At 33.6% G+C, this 20,450-nt stretch overlaps 1 protein-coding gene and 1 long non-coding RNA gene across 2 annotated transcripts; both read left to right on the forward strand.

Moving 5' to 3' along the window:
• The first annotated feature begins 387 nt into the window (after positions 1 to 387).
• On the forward strand, positions 388 to 1,455 carry LOC120358062 (glutamic acid-rich protein-like). Its single transcript, XM_039450676.1, has 2 exons — positions 388 to 651; positions 922 to 1,455. Coding segments are annotated over exons 1-2 (258 nt in total). The 5' UTR covers positions 388 to 649; the 3' UTR covers positions 1,178 to 1,455.
• Positions 1,456 to 1,498: 43 nt separating this feature from the next.
• LOC120358063 lies at positions 1,499 to 3,310 on the forward strand. The gene is made up of 2 exons (XR_005575019.1): positions 1,499 to 1,555; positions 3,192 to 3,310. It is a non-coding gene; the product is annotated as an uncharacterized LOC120358063 (long non-coding RNA).
• Positions 3,311 to 20,450: the final 17,140 nt, after the last annotated feature.

Raw genomic sequence — 20,450 nt, forward strand, 5'->3', positions numbered from 1 at the left:
TACGCTAATTTTTTGGTTCATTTTTAAATGGTTAAAAAATTTATAAAATATTGCATATTAAAGCCATTATATCGGAAATATTAAAACTATATATAATACGTGTGTGCGTGCATACGTGTGCATATGCGTGTTTGTATAAAAGCTTTCTAAAGTCTTTGTAAAATATATATTATAGTCTCTTTCAATTATTCAATTTTCCAATATTTATTTTCAGTATATATAAAAAATCAATACAATATAAAATTGTCTATGAATTAATTACAAATCTTTTAATTTTAATTGCATGTTAATAAATATAAAATATATAAATCATATTTTTCGAAAAGAATATATTAAATGTTTAATTGATACAAATATTTACTAAAATTGTTTTTTTATTTTTGTTAATATTATATTTCTTTGTAATAAATATTAAAAAATTGTAATCTTATAATTTATATTCTACAGACCCGCAACTTTTCTTTGGTGCGTCTCCACCCACTCCCCCTCCGCCCCCCCCCCCCGCATCACGACTGTCTGCCGTCAACAGTTGACAAACGGTAGCAGCATCCGAGACACGCCAGCGCGACCGCGAGGAATCATTCAATCACTGGTCACTAATTCGTTAAGTAGCAACTGATAATCGTGCTCAGCGGAACGTGCCGAAAAAATGTAAGTAAAAACATACATTTTCTTTAAAATAATCTGGCAAGTATTGAGTCACACACAATCCTTGCCAGATTATTTTAAAGAAATATCCAATTGCGCTTCTAAAGATGTTAGGCGCGTGTTTTTGTCATTATATCCTTTCGTGTAATGAATACTAAAGCTAGACTGACAAAAACACGCTCTAACATTTTATAAGGCATATTATCTGATAACGTAATATAATAAATTATATATATTTACAGATTTATTAATAAAATGTACAATTATTTACAGGTCAGGACGCAAGACACAAGGAAAAAAAATAAAGAAGACGGAAAGAGATTTAGATGCCGAGTTAGATAAAGAAATACAGGAGGGAATGAGAGGAATAGAGATAGATGAGAACGTGATAGAGAAAGGGGAAGAGACAGAGGAAGAGATAGAGGAGGAGGAAGAGGAGGAAGAAGAGAAAAAAAAACAAAAAGAAAAAGAGAGGAGGACGTTTGCTGAAAGAAAGAAACGTGATGTAAGTACATGCTTTTATAATTAGTAGTAATATAATATTTTTCGGCATATTATAGCAGCTCTTTGATGTTTTACACATTAAGATATATAATATATTTTTTTTTTCTGTTTGATTTAGATATGGAAAACCACGTGGATATAAGTGGGGAGGAGGATGGACAGGAGGGTGGAAAGAAGTATCGAGAGGAGGATGGAGAGGAGGGTGGAGAGGAGAGTCGAGAGGAGGATGGAGAGGAGGGTGGAGAGGAGAGTCGAGAGGAGGATGGATGAGAGGAGGGTGGAGAGGAGAGTCGAGAGGAGGATGGATGAGAGGAGGGTGGAGAGAAGAGTCGAGAGGAGGATGGATGAGAGGAGGGTGGAAAGGAGAGTCGAGAGGAGGATGGAGAAGAGGAGGCAGAGTTCGGTAAATATATTTTTTTAAATTAAAGTTAATAATTTAAAATTAAGTTAAAAAAAAACTAGGTATTAAGTTAAATTAATAGTTAATTTTGAAAAATATTCATGTTAAATTTGAAAATCGTAAATTTTTAAAGTTACAATTCCAAATAATTATAATAAAAATCATCAAATAAATTTAATATCTTATTTGTAAATTAAGTCTATATGAAATAACAAAGAAATATTGTTCTATATGTGGGAATGTATTTTTTTCTCTTATAAATATTTTGTTTACATACATACATTTTAAATTTATAAAAAGTTCATAAATTAAAATATATGTTTCAAAAATAACGAAAGTTAAAAATTGAAGCTGAAAATTAAATTTGTATCGCTGGTACTTTCTCGGTGTCGGTTACGGGATTTTAGGTTCAGGATAGGATGCTCGGATGTGCTCGCCGGGTGTCCGGGTTCGTATTCAATGATAACGCCGTGGTTTGGTAGTGAAAACGAAAGAGGTTAAATATATTTGGCTATGCTTTAGTACAGAAATGAAATGATACAGATCCGATATTGTTATCGGGTAATACTGAACTACTCGAATAGTATTGCGGCACTTAATTGCGCGGTCGTCGGCCCGCGTGACATCAAGAGATCGGTCACAATATATTCGCGGTACACTTAATATCTAAAACACTTAGGAGTACGTATCTTAGGAACTCCGCGATTAGTAGTACGGCACGGGAGTGCTTAATTGCGCGGTCGTCGGCCCGCGTGAAACTAAGAGAACGGTCACGATGTATTCGCGGCGTACTTACTATTTAAACGGAGTGGATTCCAGAAGCTCCGGAACGAACGGACAGGAATTGTGCGCCAAGCGCTCGGAAGTAATGATCGGAGGGCCGCGAAGCGGCTAACTTATCGTACAGTTAAACGGGCCGTTATTGGCCCGCGCGGCGGACAGTCGCGATACGCGGAATCGGTAGTACTCGGTGCAGCGAACGGTTCCGCGATACGCGAGTGCGGTCGACGGTAGAGACCTAAGCGGTCTCTCCCTGCGGAGTGTTGTCACTCCGTAGGGAACAGGTTTGCGGAATGAGCCTTAGAACGGTGTCGGGCATCCCCGACGGTGGTGCGGGTCTCGAGAATCCCCGAGAACGGAATTGCGGGATGGACGGTTCCTGTTGGCCGAGAATACCCAGCCGCGGAAACGACGAGTATTCCCGTCGCGGAACGGAGGATGGGATTGGCCGAGTATTCCCAGCCGTTAGGACCGACGAGTATTCCCGTCGCGAGAAAGTTAGAACGAGAATGCCCGTTCCGGGGAAGTGCTTGAGAATGCCCAAGCTAAGGAGCGTCGAGAATACCCGGCGCAGGAGCGGAGTAGGTTTGAGATCGGTGGCTCGGAGTGATCTCATTTCGGCTGCTCGCTGCCGGCTTATATAGCAGTCCGCGCGGTCGTATGTACTAGTCAGCGCGCGTGGTGGGGCCGGCCGGAGTAGGGACGCTTGCCGAGCGCGGCGCGCGGCACGCATGGTAGCGCGTGATCGCGGCATGCTTAGCTGAACGCGCGCGCGTGTTTGGTCTTACGCGTTGCGTTCGGCGGCGGAAAGGCGTAACGTTACAAATTATTTTAAAATAATTTATTAATTTTTGTTTAGCTACGACCCAACTTTCAGCAGTGAGGAAAGATGGCAAGCGCAACGGACAGGCGGATGCAACTTTTATTTCAACTGCTGTTAATATATTAATAAAATTAAATTTATAACTTATAACTTAATTTAAGTACAATTATTTATTGCCTTATTACTGCGAATATTTCTCTCTCTCTCTTTCTCTCTCTTTCTTTTTTATTTGGTATTTTTTGTTCTATATATATTTTTCACTTTATAACTTTATTATTATATTACTTTTATTTTCTCTTGTGCTCTTATTCTTCGCATATTTTTTGTTTCGTTGCTGTATTTTGTTTTAATTTGTTTCTTATTATTATTTTTTGTACAATATTAAATACGCGCGTATTATTTCTAAATTATACATATGCGCGCATATGCCATTATAACAAAATATAAAAACATTTATAAAGAGTTGGCGCTTTCCGGTCTCTCTACGTCCCTGCCAGAAGTCGCCCGAAATCCTCTTTCAGAATTTTACGGCTGAAAATGTAACGTGGAAAACGAGATGGCTGAGAGGGGGTGAGGAGAGGAGAGTATTCGCAGAGACAACATCGTCGCTCGCTCGGCTCGCTCCGTGTTACAACCGCGAATGTTTCTCTCTCTCTCTAGCCGATGGCGAGACAAAGGACGGACAGAGATTGATCGTCCGTCTTTACCTAACTAATGTGTCTTCTCGCTCTTTCATGTACCACGGAAGAGAACCACAAAATTGTCGACATTACCACGTAGCACGAAACGGAACCGCAAAATCGTGCACATAACGACGGGAATCATGCACATTGGCTACGTAGTTCATGTGCACGTTTTGTGCACATAGAGGCGCCAGTGGACGGAAAGACCTCAGGCTCGCCATGTCCTCTCTCAGTTTTCTCTCTGGTGTGAGTAGGGTGGACCAGAAGTGGGCGGAGTTATTGGTGACTTTGGAAGAGTGAAGAATCTAAACGCACCTCTGCCCAGGGAGAAATATAGGTCAAATCGACATCAATTTGACGTCGATGGCGTCTGAAACGTTTCCAAGTCGAGACATCGACGTCAATTGGACGTCGATTTTTCTAACAATTTGACGTCGATCATCGATGTCAATCAGAGATCAACAACATTTACAATCTTTGATAGGTTTAGTAATTAATTAATACCGCTAAAAAATTCAAGTTTAATAAAATTTAAAAATTGAATAAAAAAATAAAATAATTAAAAATTGCATTAAAAAAGATTAAATTAAGTTAAAAATTAATTTTTAAAAGTATTATTTATATTATTTTAAATAAGAATGTAATTTTTTTAAATTAGATTTTTAAAATTATTCTAAATAACCAAATAATAAGAAAACATATATGAACATATTTTATATACAATTATATATATCTTTACATAAAAATACTTTACCGGTAATTGAAATTTAAAATTTAATTATATATAAAACAGAAAATTAAATCATTATTATTGTATTTAATTATATGTATAGAAAAACTTATTTACATGGTCACATGCTTTAAATTATTTAGATGTTTAGCTTTCCGTTATTGGGTGCATAGAAAAAAAGGGCGCTGCAGAAACTATAATAAAATGATAATGGAATCGATGTCAAATTGACATCAAATTGACATCAATTTGATGGCAAAATCATTTTGATATTGATTCGATAGATCATTTCTCGTTGAGTTATATAGTCCCTAATAGCACAAGGCGTCCTCTGGATGATCCTGAATTCGTCCCGAATGTCCCGGGATAATAATGGAACAAACTTAGGACATTCCCAGATAGCAATGCATTCTTTGCACAAAAGAAGAAATATTTGCTAATTACAAGTTTCCCTTTGGTTGCAGTCACGTTGTTATATCGCAGCCGCAAATCCTTTTGTATAAGACTATCTAAAGGCAATAGAAAGGAAGCTGTTTCTAGAGCAACTGAAGGACCATAGTGTACAAAACTTATTAGTATAAAATTTCCAATAACTTGTTATAAATAGTTTTCGACAATTCTTTATTATAATATTTCCTCCAGATATAAAGAAATGTGTGTTAACATCATAATTGATAAAAATTATATATTTATGTATTTTAATATATTTCAATGAAATATGTATGCTATACCCAGATAGCACACAACATTTATGATAAATATTTATAAATATTTATCATAATTTTTTTTATAAATATTATAGAAATATTATAGAAATATTTCATATATATATTTTATATACTTGACAGAAAAAGATTATAAAAATATTTATCCAATGTATTGTTAAAATATTTATTAAATATTTTTAAAAATATTTATGGTAAATAAAGAATAAATATTTACAAAAATATTAATATAAATATTTATAATAAATAAAAAAATATTTGTAGTAATATTTTGTTAACATTTTTATAAATATTTTGTTCACTTATAGTAAATATAAAAAAATTTATTTTGTTTTAATAATATATATTATATGTTAATGATTTAATGATTTTTTGTTTTTACTGCCACATATATTTTTCTTATAATTAGAATACAATGGTACTGTGTATTTAATGTACATGTACATGTGATGATACATACGCGACAAACAAACAAAATAACTAGTGATATCGTTACATTATCTTTGCGCAGTTTTTTTTATTCTTTTTTATACTGTGCCGATATATAATCATATGAAATTATAGACGAAATAGGTTCATGAATGAAGAAACCTCGAAACATCCTAATGAGCAGACCATATTTTTTTAATGTTTTTTAATAAAAATATTTTGTATTTAATTTAATTATAATTATATATACAATATATTTTATTATATTAACATATATTTTCTATTTTTATTTAAACAAATAACAAAAGTTATTCTAGATACTATTCCACATTTATGAGAACTATAATTTTATACATGTTTATATAAATAATATGCTTTAATTATACATATTTCATTTTTTCAATAAAGTATATTGATCTGATCTACTAGTTATATACACATACCAGCATAAAGTGTTCACAGGTCATCACGAGGGATCAGTTTGCAGCGATCACAAAGCAACGTTCAGCGAAGTCGCGACTTGGATGGGTGACCGCTTGGAAATTTCCGAAAAAAATTCCTAAGAATGGAATTTTTTTTGCGAAAATTGTTTTTTAAAATATAAAAATATCGTTTTGCTCATTGGGATTACAAGGTGTAATATAATATAATAACTTAAGTTATTATAAAAATAGAATAATTATAAAACAGAAGAGGAAAATTGTTTCTCGCCGATTGCGCACAGTTGTTTCTGGCATCATTGACGGCAAAATCATAAGCAAAAGCGGAAGCCGCTTTCCTCAATAAAGATAGAAACTTAGGCAATGTAATTTGTAATGTATCTATGATTAATGTATTTGTCGTTGGTATGCTGAGTTTAAACGTGGTCGTACGGACACAAACGATGCGGAACGTTCGGGTAGGCCATTGGAAACCGTTGTACCGGAAAATGTGAGTGAAGTGTTAAAAATCGTAATGAACAATCGCAAAGTGAAGGTCCGTGACATTGCAGAAATGACACAGATATCATCTGGAAGCGTATTTACAATCCTTCATAAAAAATTGAGCCTGAAAAAGGTTTTTTCCAAGTGGGTGCCGCGATTGCTTTCAATGGAACAAAAACAGCAACGAATCGACGATTCAGAGAGCTGTTTATCGCTATTTACTCGCAATAAAAAGGATTTCCTGCGTCGATACGTAACCATGGATGAAACATGGATTCATCATTTCACTCCGGAGTCGCATCGGCAATCATCTGAGTGGCGCGCGGCTGGCGAAAGTCGCCCAAAGCGTCCAAAAACGCAGCAGTCTGCTGGCAAAGTCATGGCGTCTGTTTTTTGGGATACACATGGCGTGATTTTCATTGATTACCTGGAAAAAGGTAAATCGATCAACAGTGATTATTATATTGACTTGTTGGTACGTTTGAAGGAGGAGATCGCAGCAAAACGACCGCACATGAAGAAGAAAAAAATCCTTTTTCATCAAGACAATGCACCATGCCACAAGTCCATGAAAACAATGGTAAAATTCAACGAGTTGGGCTTTGATTTGCTTCCCCACCCTCCGTATTCGCCAGATTTAGCCCCCAGCGACTACTGGCTCTTTGCTGATCTCAAAAAAATGCTCCAGGGAAAAAAATTTGGCTCGAATGAGGAGGTCATTGCCGAAACTGAAGCCTATTTTGAAGCAAAGGATAAATCCTTCTATAAACATGGTATAGAAAAGTTGGAGAGGCGTTGGAAAGATTGTATCACTCTAAAAGGAGATTATATTGATGAATAAAAATGATTTTTGAAAAAAAAATGTTGTTTTCGTTGTTAGTCTCGGGACTTATTGAACGATGTGTTAGTCGTTTGCTCCCCAGATAACATTTTTGCGCGCAAAGTTTGCGCGTCTTATGCATGTAAACTGTGCACGCAGTTTGCGTGAGTTTTGTCCGCAAGTTGGTTAAGCTCATGTATAGTCCGATACACCAGCATATCCCATGCAAATGGATACCATTTTGCATGTGATTTGCTGGTGTATCGGATAATTATATTTGCTCGTAAGTTGCTTGCATCCAGATAACTTTTTTTGCGCGCAAAGTTTGCGCGTCTTATGCCTGTAAATTGTGTACGCGGTTTGCGTGAGTTTTGCCCGCAAGTTGAAATTCTGTAATTTCAGATTGAAATGGATTTAACAAGTGAGTGCTAACGCCACCGCTAGGCGGCCACGTCGCAGGAGATTTTCTCGTGAGTTGAGCGCGGCCACAGGCGTTATATCTAGGTACCACCGCCGCCGATTTGTCAGCTAATACTTTAGTGACACTTTTAGGAGCTGTTTTTTATAACCTCGAGACGAATACTCGCTCTCATTCTTTTGAAACATGGCGTGTGTGTGAAACGTTGTTCCACGTAAAATTTTATATTTTTACATGTATATAACAATTTGTATTGTTATTTAATTTTGTACATAAATTAAATGTTTAATTTAAATTTAATCTTTTTTTAAATCTGTTTTAACAAAAAGAATATAAGAAATATTTTTTTTTGTAAACTAAACATTTATTACGTTTACAATAATGTATTCTGTTTTAATAAATCTGAGTTCGGATCTTATTTTTCAATCGATCTTAATACCGTATTTTCGGTGCAGAAATCCCGATCGATTCGAATTACCTTTTTTTAAATCGGTTTTAATAGCACATTTTTAGCAGGGTATCGCTTATTGAGATCGCGCGCAAAGTGTGCTAGTGTTTTACTAGCGCTATGACGACGCAGTTGGATAAGGTTTTGCTTGCGTTGTAGGAATCCCTTTTGCGCGTGATTTGCTGGACGTTTACCCGCAAAATGTTTTCTGGGTTATAATACTTTGTCACATTCCTACATTATCAAACTAACTCCTTGTTAAAACTTTTATTTAATAAAAATTTGAATTTAAGCAAAGAATTTGAGATTAAAAATTTTGCTTCAAACAAAAAAAACCAAGATTGCCTACGGAGAGTTAATCCAGAATATATAATATGCAAGTATGTATATAAAGAATAATTTAAAAAAGTTTTTATCATAAATCATACTTAAACATATAAAATTATTATAATAAAAGGAAAATGTTTGTATTGTATCAGAATTATAATTAAGTATATGTAGGATTTGTTTTTTATTGCTGTATTGGATTGCACTAGCTTTTTTTTCTTGTTTTCTTTCTCTCTCGCATCAAATTTCAAACATATATCTAAATATTATTTTTAACACAAAGTGTGCATTATACTTCAACAATAAAAAACAGGCTTATAACACATATGACAACTACTCTGAATCATAAAAATCAACTTAAAATTATACATTGTTTTTAAATAATTCATCACGCATTTAATCCGTTATGAATAAAAATAGAAAAATTTCTTTATTATATAATAAATGTTAATTTCACAATTTCAAATATATAAAAATTTGAAGTTAGAGCCGCTACTCATACATTATCAAAAATTGGCATCGTTTAGTGGAAAAAACAGCTTTGTAATTGTTGTAAATTTCTTTAATATAAATGATTATACATTCAGACAAAAAGTAAGAGCAATTATTAGTCGTATTTTGCAACGGTTACAAAATTATTTTCTCACATTAAACGTAGCCATTACATTTTTAACTGAATATGTGAATAAATATATAAATTAAACATCAAATAGAATCTATATAAAAAACGTTATAAAAAACTATTAAATTTAATCCGAAGAAGTCTCTGCCTGATCATCTTGTTTCACATTTGTTTTAATCAGGCTAGAAGAATTTATACTAATTAAATTTTTACAATTACGTTATTATGTATTTGTAAACTTTATTAATAAAATTATATAAAGTTTTATTTATGGAGAAATAAGAAAAACGTCCTTTTGTTTTTTGTATCACATTCAGTTGCATATCTTAACCAGGATTTAGTAGGTATATTGAAATAGCCAGTTCAGTTGTTTCAGGGAAATAAATTCGTACAGTACCTATAACATACATTAATCTGTTGATATGTTTATATTTAAAAGCATTAATTAAAGCCCGATTGCACCGTTACTTTGATTTTAAGTGAGATATAAATATGCGTCTGTTACCACAGTCTAATTTACGTCGAAATTACAACATCAGTATTATGGAACCGGCTAATAATAAGCCTGTACTTATAGTCAAGTCTTATTTCAAGACCGTCTTAAGTAATGTCTTAAGATGCTAATACGACTCTGTGATTGATTGATAACGTCTCAAGATGGTACTTAAGACAGTCTTAAATGTAAGAATTGATTATAAATTCTGACCATAGTCTTTTCATCCTTATTCATAGTCGGGTTTTATATTTAGAACCGTCTTAAGATGTTATCAACAAATCACAGAGCTGTATTAGCATCTTGAAACACTACTTAAGATAGTTTTGAAATAAGAATTGACTATATGAATACTGGCCCAAGTCTCGCTTAAGAGTGCTATCATACGAGTATGCTGCGTAAAGCCTGTTCTATAATAGCATAAACACAAAGGTTTGTAAGGCGTGGTTTCAAAAGCTCGTAAGCAAATGAAAAATTTTCAACCTTACAACCTTACAACCTTACGGTCTTGTGTTTACTGCTATTGTTCAACAGGCTTTACTTGTGTAAGCGTAACTTGCATTGATCAATGACCACGTTTACACGACCCGTTTTACGCCGAAATTACATCGGTATTATAAAACTAGCCTTTCAGAGTCTTTCCATTCTTTAGAGAGATACTTATGATTGGCCAGTAGTATGATATCGATATTGTAAACTTAAGCGTAAAGTAAACCGTGTAAACGTAGTAATTGATATCGTTTTAAAAGTATTAAGGTGCGATTTTACGTAGCTATCCAGATATTTACCTCTACTCTACCAAAATTTCCCATAATTTCTTATAATTCCCCATAAATCTCCATAATTTCGGTAGAGTGGGAGTAAATATCTGGATATTATATTTACGTGAAATCGCACCTTTAGGCGGAAGCTAATATTCCAGTAAAACGATATCATTGGTCGGTACATGTTACGCTGCATGTGACGGCACCTAAAACCAAAATAATGTTGATGCAACCGGGTCTTATTGTGAGATTTGCCGGAATTGTTGGCCGCGTATCAGAAGGATCCAGACTGATCCAGACTATCCCGAGTAGCGTGAAAAGCCCGTGTTCTGGATTGTTGACGCAATATGATGCTTGATTTGTGTGTGCATTGCTATAAAATTCTCAGATATTGGGAGCTGGTGCCAATAATGCCTGAATTATAAAATAATTATAAATATATATATGTTCACTATAAAATATAAATGTATATTACAAAATAATTCAATTTAATACTTACATGTATCAACAAAAGCAGCTTTAAAGATTTTCAGATTAAATATATCCAATAAAATTAAAATCTGTCATATACTGTCAACAAAAAATAAAAAAGTTAATATTAGACGTTAAAATGAAATATTGAAATAAAATTGCAGTCACTATTGTATAATCATAAAATATAAAACAAATGATAACAAGCTTATTATTGGTATATCTGCAAAATAAAAATACACGGTCAACAATTACATTGTACTAATTGTCGACTTATTAACTTGTACACATATTTAAAAAAGTAAGCTATCGTTTTTTTAATGCTTCATATAGCCATTATATCTTTATAAAAATATTTTTAATTAAATATCCATATTTTCATTTCTTATTTTTATTTACAGAACTGATATTATTAAAACTCAGACTCTCATATGTATATGTATATATGTATGTGTACACACACATACACGCGCACGCACACACCTTTTTTTCTACTTCTACGAAGGGGAAATATGTTACGTACACCCGAGCCTGAGAGAGCCCGAGTTATGTGGGATTCACTTTCGTCGATGAAATTCGGCGGAAGCATACCCACTAAAACCCCTCCGAGTATTCTGCCTTGGTCCTTATGGACTACTGGTGGCCCCGGGAATACGTGCAGAATACTTCCGGGGTACACACACCTGCACTACTATTCATTGAAGGACCAATTTTTTGTATATTTGTATCTCTATACATTTTTTATTTATTAAATAATTGTTTTTATTCTCACAGTTTGCTTTGATATATTAGTCTATAAGCGAAAATACTATAATTACGTTACAAATCTTTCTACCATACATTATTATACAAGTTATAAATATCTTCACTTACTTTTATGTCACCTTTTATGTTTTATATAATATTACTAAATTTTCTCATAGTTACATAATAGCTCTTCTATACTGTCTAATTTTTTGAAAATTTCTTCATTTTCAGAATTAATACACCGAAAAAATTGTATTCTTAACTTAAGAATATCCCACTTAACTATAGTATGTTTTCCTCTAAAATACGCGCCAAGAGGATTTTCTTAATTTAAGAGGAAAAACCTCTAAAAAGCATATTCTTAATATAAAAAGAGACTGCGTCTGCCGTGTGTGCGAGCGCGATCCAGCGCGGCGTGAACAAATGCGTATCATCGAAAACGTGATGCACGCACAGCGCGCATATGACGGCGACGATCATCTTTGCAAATTAAGAATATATTCTTAATTTAAGAGGAAATATTCTTATATCTGTTAAGAGGACATATTAAGTACATATTTCAAGAATACAATTTTTTCGGTGTATTAATCAAATTCTGCGAATATGCTCAATCATCAATTAGTTAATTTACTATAAATGTTTTTATTGGTGAAAAAATTGACCGCTGATTTTTAGTTGTTGATTGATCATCTTTCAGTGTAACAGTGGAAATACTACATGTTTATCTTCTGATAATGGTAATTTGACATATTTAGTGTGAATATTTTCTAATATCCATATTTGTAATTCACTTAAAGTATGTACAGTAAATATTTTTAATAATGATGACGGACATGGAATGTTATAAAAATCTTCTTTACGTAAAAATTTTTGACCGATAATAATCACATTCACATTAAGATCTTGGTTGTATGCAATGTTTTTTATTAATACAATAGTTCCATCGACTAATGCGCAACAGTTATCTGCTGTTACATCTGTACGTAATGTTATATTCGTCTTTTTTAGTATTTTATATTGTGGATTGCAGCAACGATGTATTAATGGATTAGATGTATGAGTAGATCTCATGTCTAATATAAAGTTTTGATTTTCTTCTATTGTAAGTTTCTTTGATTTATTTGAGTCTTTATTTTTTTCATACTTAACATATTTTCGAACAATTTGTTGTAATGGTTTGTCATACTTTTTTAACAGTTTTTTCAATGTTTGTAAAAAATTTTTATATTTAAATGCACTAAAATTATCTAGTAGACTAAACTTTTTTACATCTTGCACAAGATGGATAAGACCATGTACATTATGAGACACGTTGTGAGTACCATAAATTAATGCAAATGATGTAACAAAATGTTCTAGCAATTCTTGACAATAATTATATAAATCTTGTTTGTCTGCAGAACACAATATTTTAATAGCTACATGTAACGTTATAAAGTGATCATATAGGGGAAGTTCGGGTAGCCCCGAACATTTAAATAAAATATATAAAAAATATACATATAACAGATTTTAACATTTATTTTCACACTTAATACTAACTTTAGGACCTCTTCAATCATTTCAATAAAAAAAATATAAACATCTTTTAATAATTAAAATAGTAACAATACGATAATGTTAGTCTCTAATTTTGACAATGAGAAAGACGGCGGGTAACTTCGGACATATTTATTAATGATGGTCTAAGCGTGTTTTGGCTTTGCAAACATCACAATAATAATAAATATTTGATGGATCAATGTCAACGCAAGATTCATGAGCCCAATCTTTGCATTTATGGCATTGAATCCAGTTTTCTTCAAAAGTTTCCCCACATATGATACATTCTGTATCTTTATCACGATCTTGACGAGAAACTGTTTGAATTTTTTTTTCTTGTTTAGCTTTTTTTCTTTAGTCCTTTCCTTTAGGGCTTTATTTTTTGCTGCAGAATCCTTGTGTGGAGATATTAAAATTTCATTTTTTTGCGTTTTTTAAGAGCGGGTTATAAAACGCTTTTTAGATCCTTACGGAAATGGACTATTGTAATTAGTAAAGCTATTAATAAAACTATTGGACTATTTGTCATAGTTTTTTCGCGGATTATTGGGACGAACTATTACACAAAACTATTGAAAAATTATTTGAGCCCAATAGTTACTACGATTTATACAGGGTGATTTAGAATAACCGGTTGTCTTTCAAGGGACGTATTCCTGGTCAAATTCTGAGACGATTTTTCCTTTGGCAAAAATTTGGTAGGCGCTTAGATTTTGAAATATAAGTTGATTAAGTTAGCGTATCGTGGGTCAAATACAGATAGTACGCAGGGGCGGCGCATTCACCGTTACGCGCGAGTGTGTTGTGAGGCGCCTTCTGCGTTCAGCTGATACAACACACAAGAGTCCTCACACTCTCTCCTTTCTCTCTCTCTCTCTCTCTGTCACATTACAATGCTATTTTTAACTTAAAAATGTAATTATTTTACGTCTTGATTTTAATAATTTTGATAAGAGAAACGCCAAGAAATTCTTTGTACAGTCAAAGAATCAAACAAAGAATTACATGAAATCTACAAAAGTATTTACATCTCGAGTTTTTAGAAAGAATAGCACTTTTTTTGTCACAGAGAGAGAAAGAGAGAGAGAGCGAGTGAGCGCGCGTGCTTGAGTGAACAAGTTTGGGCATATTTACTTACGTATTATTCTGTACAACGATCAATTAGTTGCCTCCACAATAAGACAGAACAAAGTTTTCAACAAAGAGGATTTGTTATGAAGAAAGCTCTTTCAAGAGAATTAATCTGCCATTTTTAGGGCAATCAAATGATTTATTTTGAGGAACAATTTTTTGATTTAACAAATTATTAGAACCTCTTGATATAAAATAATAGTTTTAATAAAATAAGTAGAAAAATATTTTTTTGAAATATTGAAGCAATTTTTAATGAATAATAAAAAAAACTTAAAATTGTAATATTTTTCAATAAATTTCATTATTTAAAACAATGTTAATTAATATTTCACTTTTAAATTACCGCGTTCTAACTTATGTTCGATCAATCACGCATTCACATTTGATCATAACATAACCAATAAAATCAGTCGACTCTTTCCTATTACTGAGTAAACACGTATTATCTGTTCGTCGCGCATAAACATGTGTTTCATCGAGCTACATATTTTCACACACTAATAATTATTTGCAGTGACCGTTACTCAAAGTGATCGCTAATTAGTTGCTCAAGTTTTATTGATCAAGTGAATAAATTGTGTATTGTGTTAGTGAAAATTTACGAAAATATCAAGAAAACTTTGGTCTGTCTCTTTATGGAGGCAACTAATTGATCGCTGCACAAAATAATATAGAAATCTGCCCAAACTTGTTCACGCAAGCATGCTCTCTCTCTCTCTCTCTCTCTCTCTCTCTCTCTGTCTGCGCGCGAGCGTGCGTGCGTGCGTGCGTGCGTACGTGCGTGCGTGCGTGCGTGCGTGACAAGAAAAATACTACTGTTTTTAAAAACTCGAGATGTAAATATTTTTGTAAATTTTGTATAATTCTTTATTTGATTCTTTGACTGTACAAAGAATTTTCTAGCACTTTTCTTATCAAAATCAGTAAAATCAAGACAAAAAGTAATTACATTTTTAAGTTAAAGCTAGCATTGTGACGTGAAAGAGAGAGAGAGAGAGAGAGAGAGAGAGAGAGAGAGAGAGAGAGAGAGAGAGAGAGAGAGAGAGTGAGAGAGGGGGGGGAGGGGAAGAAGGAGAAACTCGTGTGTTGTATCAGCTAGGTGACATAGGCGCGTAACGGCGAGTGCGCCGCCCTTGAACCATCTGTATTTGACTCGTGATACGCTAACCTAACCGACTTATATTTTAAAATCTAAGCATCTGCCAAATTTTTGCCAAAAGAAAAATCGTCTTAGAATTTGACCAAGAATACATCCCTTGAAGGACAATGGGTTATTCTGAATCACCCTGTATAGCAGTGATGGGAAATGGAAAGATCTTTTTCGCGCACACGCATTCGAGCAATGCTACATACCCTCATCGACGTACAGTTTTAGTGGTACTATAAGGGCCTTTATATTGGTAAAAGGAAGAAATATTAAGTAAATTGTAGAAAAAGTTTTTATTAAATTTTTTTATTTAAATAAAATGTTGCTTAAAAAAAATAACATGTATAAATACGAATACATAATACAAATATATTACAACAATTTTTTTTTTTACGGAGGAGGAAAAAATCTTCGCAAGGTCCCTTTAGAAGCGATAATCTTCCGATCCTCACTCCAAAAGGGACTCCCAGACGCCCTGAAGCCCGTACTTCAGGGTGTGTGGGATTCAATGAGGGTACATCGCAAAAGATTCTACCATTCATTGCCTACCTACTAAAAATACCTCCTCATACTACACGACAAAATTCCGTGTGTAAGTGTGTGTGTGTGTGTGTGTGTGTGTGTGTGTGTGTGTGTGTTGCGCGCCACATTGCGCTTTTAAAAATGTTGCATAAAATTAAAACAAAAAAAGCAAAACAAAATAAAAATAAAGCTCTTATGATTGTAATACCAAAAAAATAAGGCACTTATGCATGTACTTTTCCATGTTCTATCACAAATAGTGATTAAAAAAAAAGCACTTATACTATATCACAGACAGTGATTAAAAGAGACACTTATACATATAATTTCTTCATGTCATATCACAGACAGTGATTAAACAACAAAATATGCATGAAGTTAATAAACAAAATAACATAATTTTGATAAATATTGCATACATGCTGTCACACAAAGCAAAATAAAAGAAGTATTATTAAAATAAAAATAAAAAAGGGTATTTGGCAGACAACATAAAAAGAAACATAATTTTGCCATATGATTATAAAAGTATTAATAAACATTAATTTGGTGTGACAGCAATTCTTAAAATTTTGTGCAAATGATTTCGTAAGAAATAAAAAGAGAAAGTACCGATGCTCCAAAACGTGGAAAGCAATGGCAAAACACGATACAACTGAGGTATTAAAAAATAATTTTTAGTTCTATGTATATAACATATATAATATAATCTATTGTAACTTTAAAAAATATAATAAAGATAAAAGAGAAAATTTTATTATAACATATTGATTTTAATACTTATTCATAAATATTTTTAGCATTATGCAGTTCCAAGTGTCTAGAATCTACTTCGAAACTGCGGCAATCTAAATTATGAGCTTGAAAATAGGATCTTATTTTGCAAATTGAATTTAACGTTACAGCATTAATGCGATTTCTCTTTTTATTTTTCACATCAGTGACAATAGAAAATATTCTCTCTGCTTCGGCATTAGAATGTGGAAGTGACAAAGCGGCATATACTAATTGTTTTAAATTTTGAAATAAAGGTTCATCGTTAAAATTTTTTTTCTCAAAAATAGTTTTCCACATTTTGTCAATTTCTAAATTGGCCAAAAATATTTTATCCGCGTTATTAAGGCGATGCTGGACCGGTCTCTATACGTGCTTATTTTTGTGCACAGATAACTCTTAATTGGCTTAACACATCGCAAAATCCTTTTACACAATTAAAGTAGTGACAAAAAACACAGTTCGCTAGCTATAATTTAATACGAAAAACGAAAGTTGATTAAAAAATTATAATATCATTGCCGGTTTCTGCAGCAGACTCGTGACAACATGTGCTCATATAAAAATTGTAGACATTGTATGTATAAAATAAGTAGCTAGCGAAGTGTGAATTAAATCAAAGAATAATACGGCGCTTGCAGAATGATCCTAGAAGCTCTAGTATAAAAGATATAAGTGTATAAAAATTGTTTATGTAATTTTATCGTGATGTTGGTGCGAAGAGCACTAGTTTAGTTGCTCGATATTTCGACGGCGGCGCTGTAATCGAATTTGCAGCGAAGCGTATCGCTGGATCATTACAACGACCTAATTTATCGACCTTACTCAGGCTCGTAAAACTTTTTTAGTGCCCTGAGAAAAATTTTTGCATCTAGCGTAACAATGCCGTTGATCGTAAAATCATAATAAAAATATATAACAGCTATAAAGTCTGTATCAGATTACGCATTACAGATAGAGAATTGCGAGTTGAAAATTAGAATCCAACCAGTCAAAACAAAACGCAAAATTCAAATTATCTGACTGGTCAAATTCTAATTTTCAACTTGCAATTCTCAATAATTTGATGCAAACTTTAAATTCTTTTTAAGAGAAATATTCAAATTGATATTCACTTAGATTATAAAATGTATCATAATAAAAGCAATCACATTTTATAATCTATGTAAATGCTTTGAATATTTGTTTACACACACACACACACACGCACACGCGCACACGCGCACACGCGCGCACACACACACACACACGCACACACACACACACACACACACACATGTATGTATATATGAATGCTCGAAATCATGTTTTGTTGCCAGAAAAGAACGTTGAAAATATAATACTAAAATAAGAAAATAAATCATTCTTTTGCAGATAGACTTTCGAAAAAATTTTATTTTGGTATACTTTTATGAATTATACGTTATTATACAAAAATATTAGGAAATTTAAAAATGCTCTTCTACTATCAATTCAATTAAAATTTCTCAAGAACATAAAAAATAGATTTGCCATGAAAATTTACAATGTTTTAAAAACGTCAACAAAAGTTTAATAATTTTTACATATATTTTGTGTCCAATTTTAAGTTAATTTTATTGTAGAAAAGCATTTTTGAATTTCTGGTTTTTTTTTAATACATTTTACAAAAAAAAATTTTTTTGACCCGAGGAATCGAACCTGGAACCTTAGCATAGTAGTCAAGAATCATGACCGTCCAACCACAAAGGTCAATTTACGATTCTTCTTCCATAACGGTGCTACAGCTGCTAAAAGTATTTAATTTTTTTCTCAAAAATGCTTGAACAACGGGTTCTATCGCAGTAAATGTATGAATGAATATTACAATCAAATCAAATTTTATAAAATCAATGACTAGTAACCGAGTTCCTCTCGTTAACGCAATACTGAAAAATTTTCGTCGCATGGTCGGTAAATCGAGATCGGAAATTATGTATCTACAACTGTAACGAGAGAAAAGCAGACAGCTCGAAACGTTAGAGGATAGTTGGAGAGAGAAAGGGAACGCTTGAGAGAGAAGGAAACAGAAGAGTCTTCTCCGACTCAACGGCGCGCCGTTGCTTGTACGATCACGTCGTATAATGCTTTCTCTCTCAATCCAGCGTCAAGCGAGAAAGATGCTTGGGGAGCTCTTCTGTCTCCTTTCTCCGAAGCGGTTTCTCTCCTTCTCGACTATCCTCTTCTGTCTCAAGTGTTCTCGCTTTCTCTGCAGTGTTGCCGGCTTGTCCTGTAATGAGGACAAGCCGGCAACACTGCATAGCTTAGTGAAACGATTTCAGATTTTCGTCTTGCGGAACCGAGTTGCGACGCGCGCGCGCGCGCGACGTGTTACTATTCTATGTTTCTCACTTATGTACAAGGTGAGTCATTTTAGTCTATGGATCCAAATATCTTCCAAATAACGGTATCTACAAAAAAATGGTTTAGATAAAAGTTGACCAGGACAGAGGGGGTCATTCAATTGTACCATTGGTTTTGACCTTGAGGTTAATTTTGAAGGTTATTTCAAGGTCACGATGGTTTTTTTTAAATGGGACACCCTATTTTTGACTGCGGATTTCGAAAGAGCGGAAAATTTTACATCAAACTTGTCTTATGAAAAAATTGTTTTTGCGACCTTGGAAAGGTCAAAAATGAAGGTGAAATGCCTGAAAAACGATCTGGTGTACTTTTTCTGAAATGACGTGGTTTTCTGGGTAACACAAATGTGCATAATGCTTAAATAAAGTCAATGAATTGTAAAAGTGTTAATCACTTTGACTAGCTTGACCTTGAGGTCAATTTTCAAAGTTGTTTGAGGCTCATAACGCAGTTTTTGATTAGTAAACCCTATTTTTGACCGCAGAACCTGTTTCTTGACAATGGTCTCTTAAACAATGGCACTTTTTACATGAGCATAGGGATTTTTTAGTTTTTTGACCTGACCTTTTGAAGGTCATATCAAGGTCATATCAAGGTCAAAAGCACTTTCATCTTACTTTTAGCGTTACCCGGAAACAACGACGTGGACGTAGTAAGTTCTGTTTCCTTTAGGGTGCTTGATTATCGTTAGTCCCCTTGCCTCTCACGTCGGGGTGCTTGATTATCGTGAGTCCCCTTGCCTCTCACGTCGGGGTGCTTGATTATTGTGAGTCCCCTCGTCTCTCACTGACACTGTAATTTAAATACATTACTCACGGAGTAATTGTTCAAAATTACCTCCGTTGGCTTCGAGGCATAACTGCAATCTGTTTTGAAAACTATCCACAGTTCTAAGCAGGGTAGCTCTAGGAATGGCTGCACAAGCTCTACGAACGCAGTCCATAAAATCATCTCTTGTGGTTAGTCGTTCAGCAAAAACAACATTTTTCAAGTATCCCCATAAAAAGAAATCAGGCGACGTCAAATCTGGTGAGCAAGGAGGCCATTCACCCCTTCGTCCAATCCATCTGTCATTGTAACTGGCATTTAAAAAGGCACGCACAATGAGTGCATAATGCGGTGCAGCACCATCTTGTTGAAGCCACATTCTTGCTCTTGTTGCTAAGTCAACATCTTCTAATAAGCCTGGTAAGT

Source organism: Solenopsis invicta, chromosome 6, assembly GCF_016802725.1.
Source record: "Solenopsis invicta isolate M01_SB chromosome 6, UNIL_Sinv_3.0, whole genome shotgun sequence".
Lineage (NCBI taxonomy): Eukaryota > Metazoa > Arthropoda > Insecta > Hymenoptera > Formicidae > Solenopsis > Solenopsis invicta.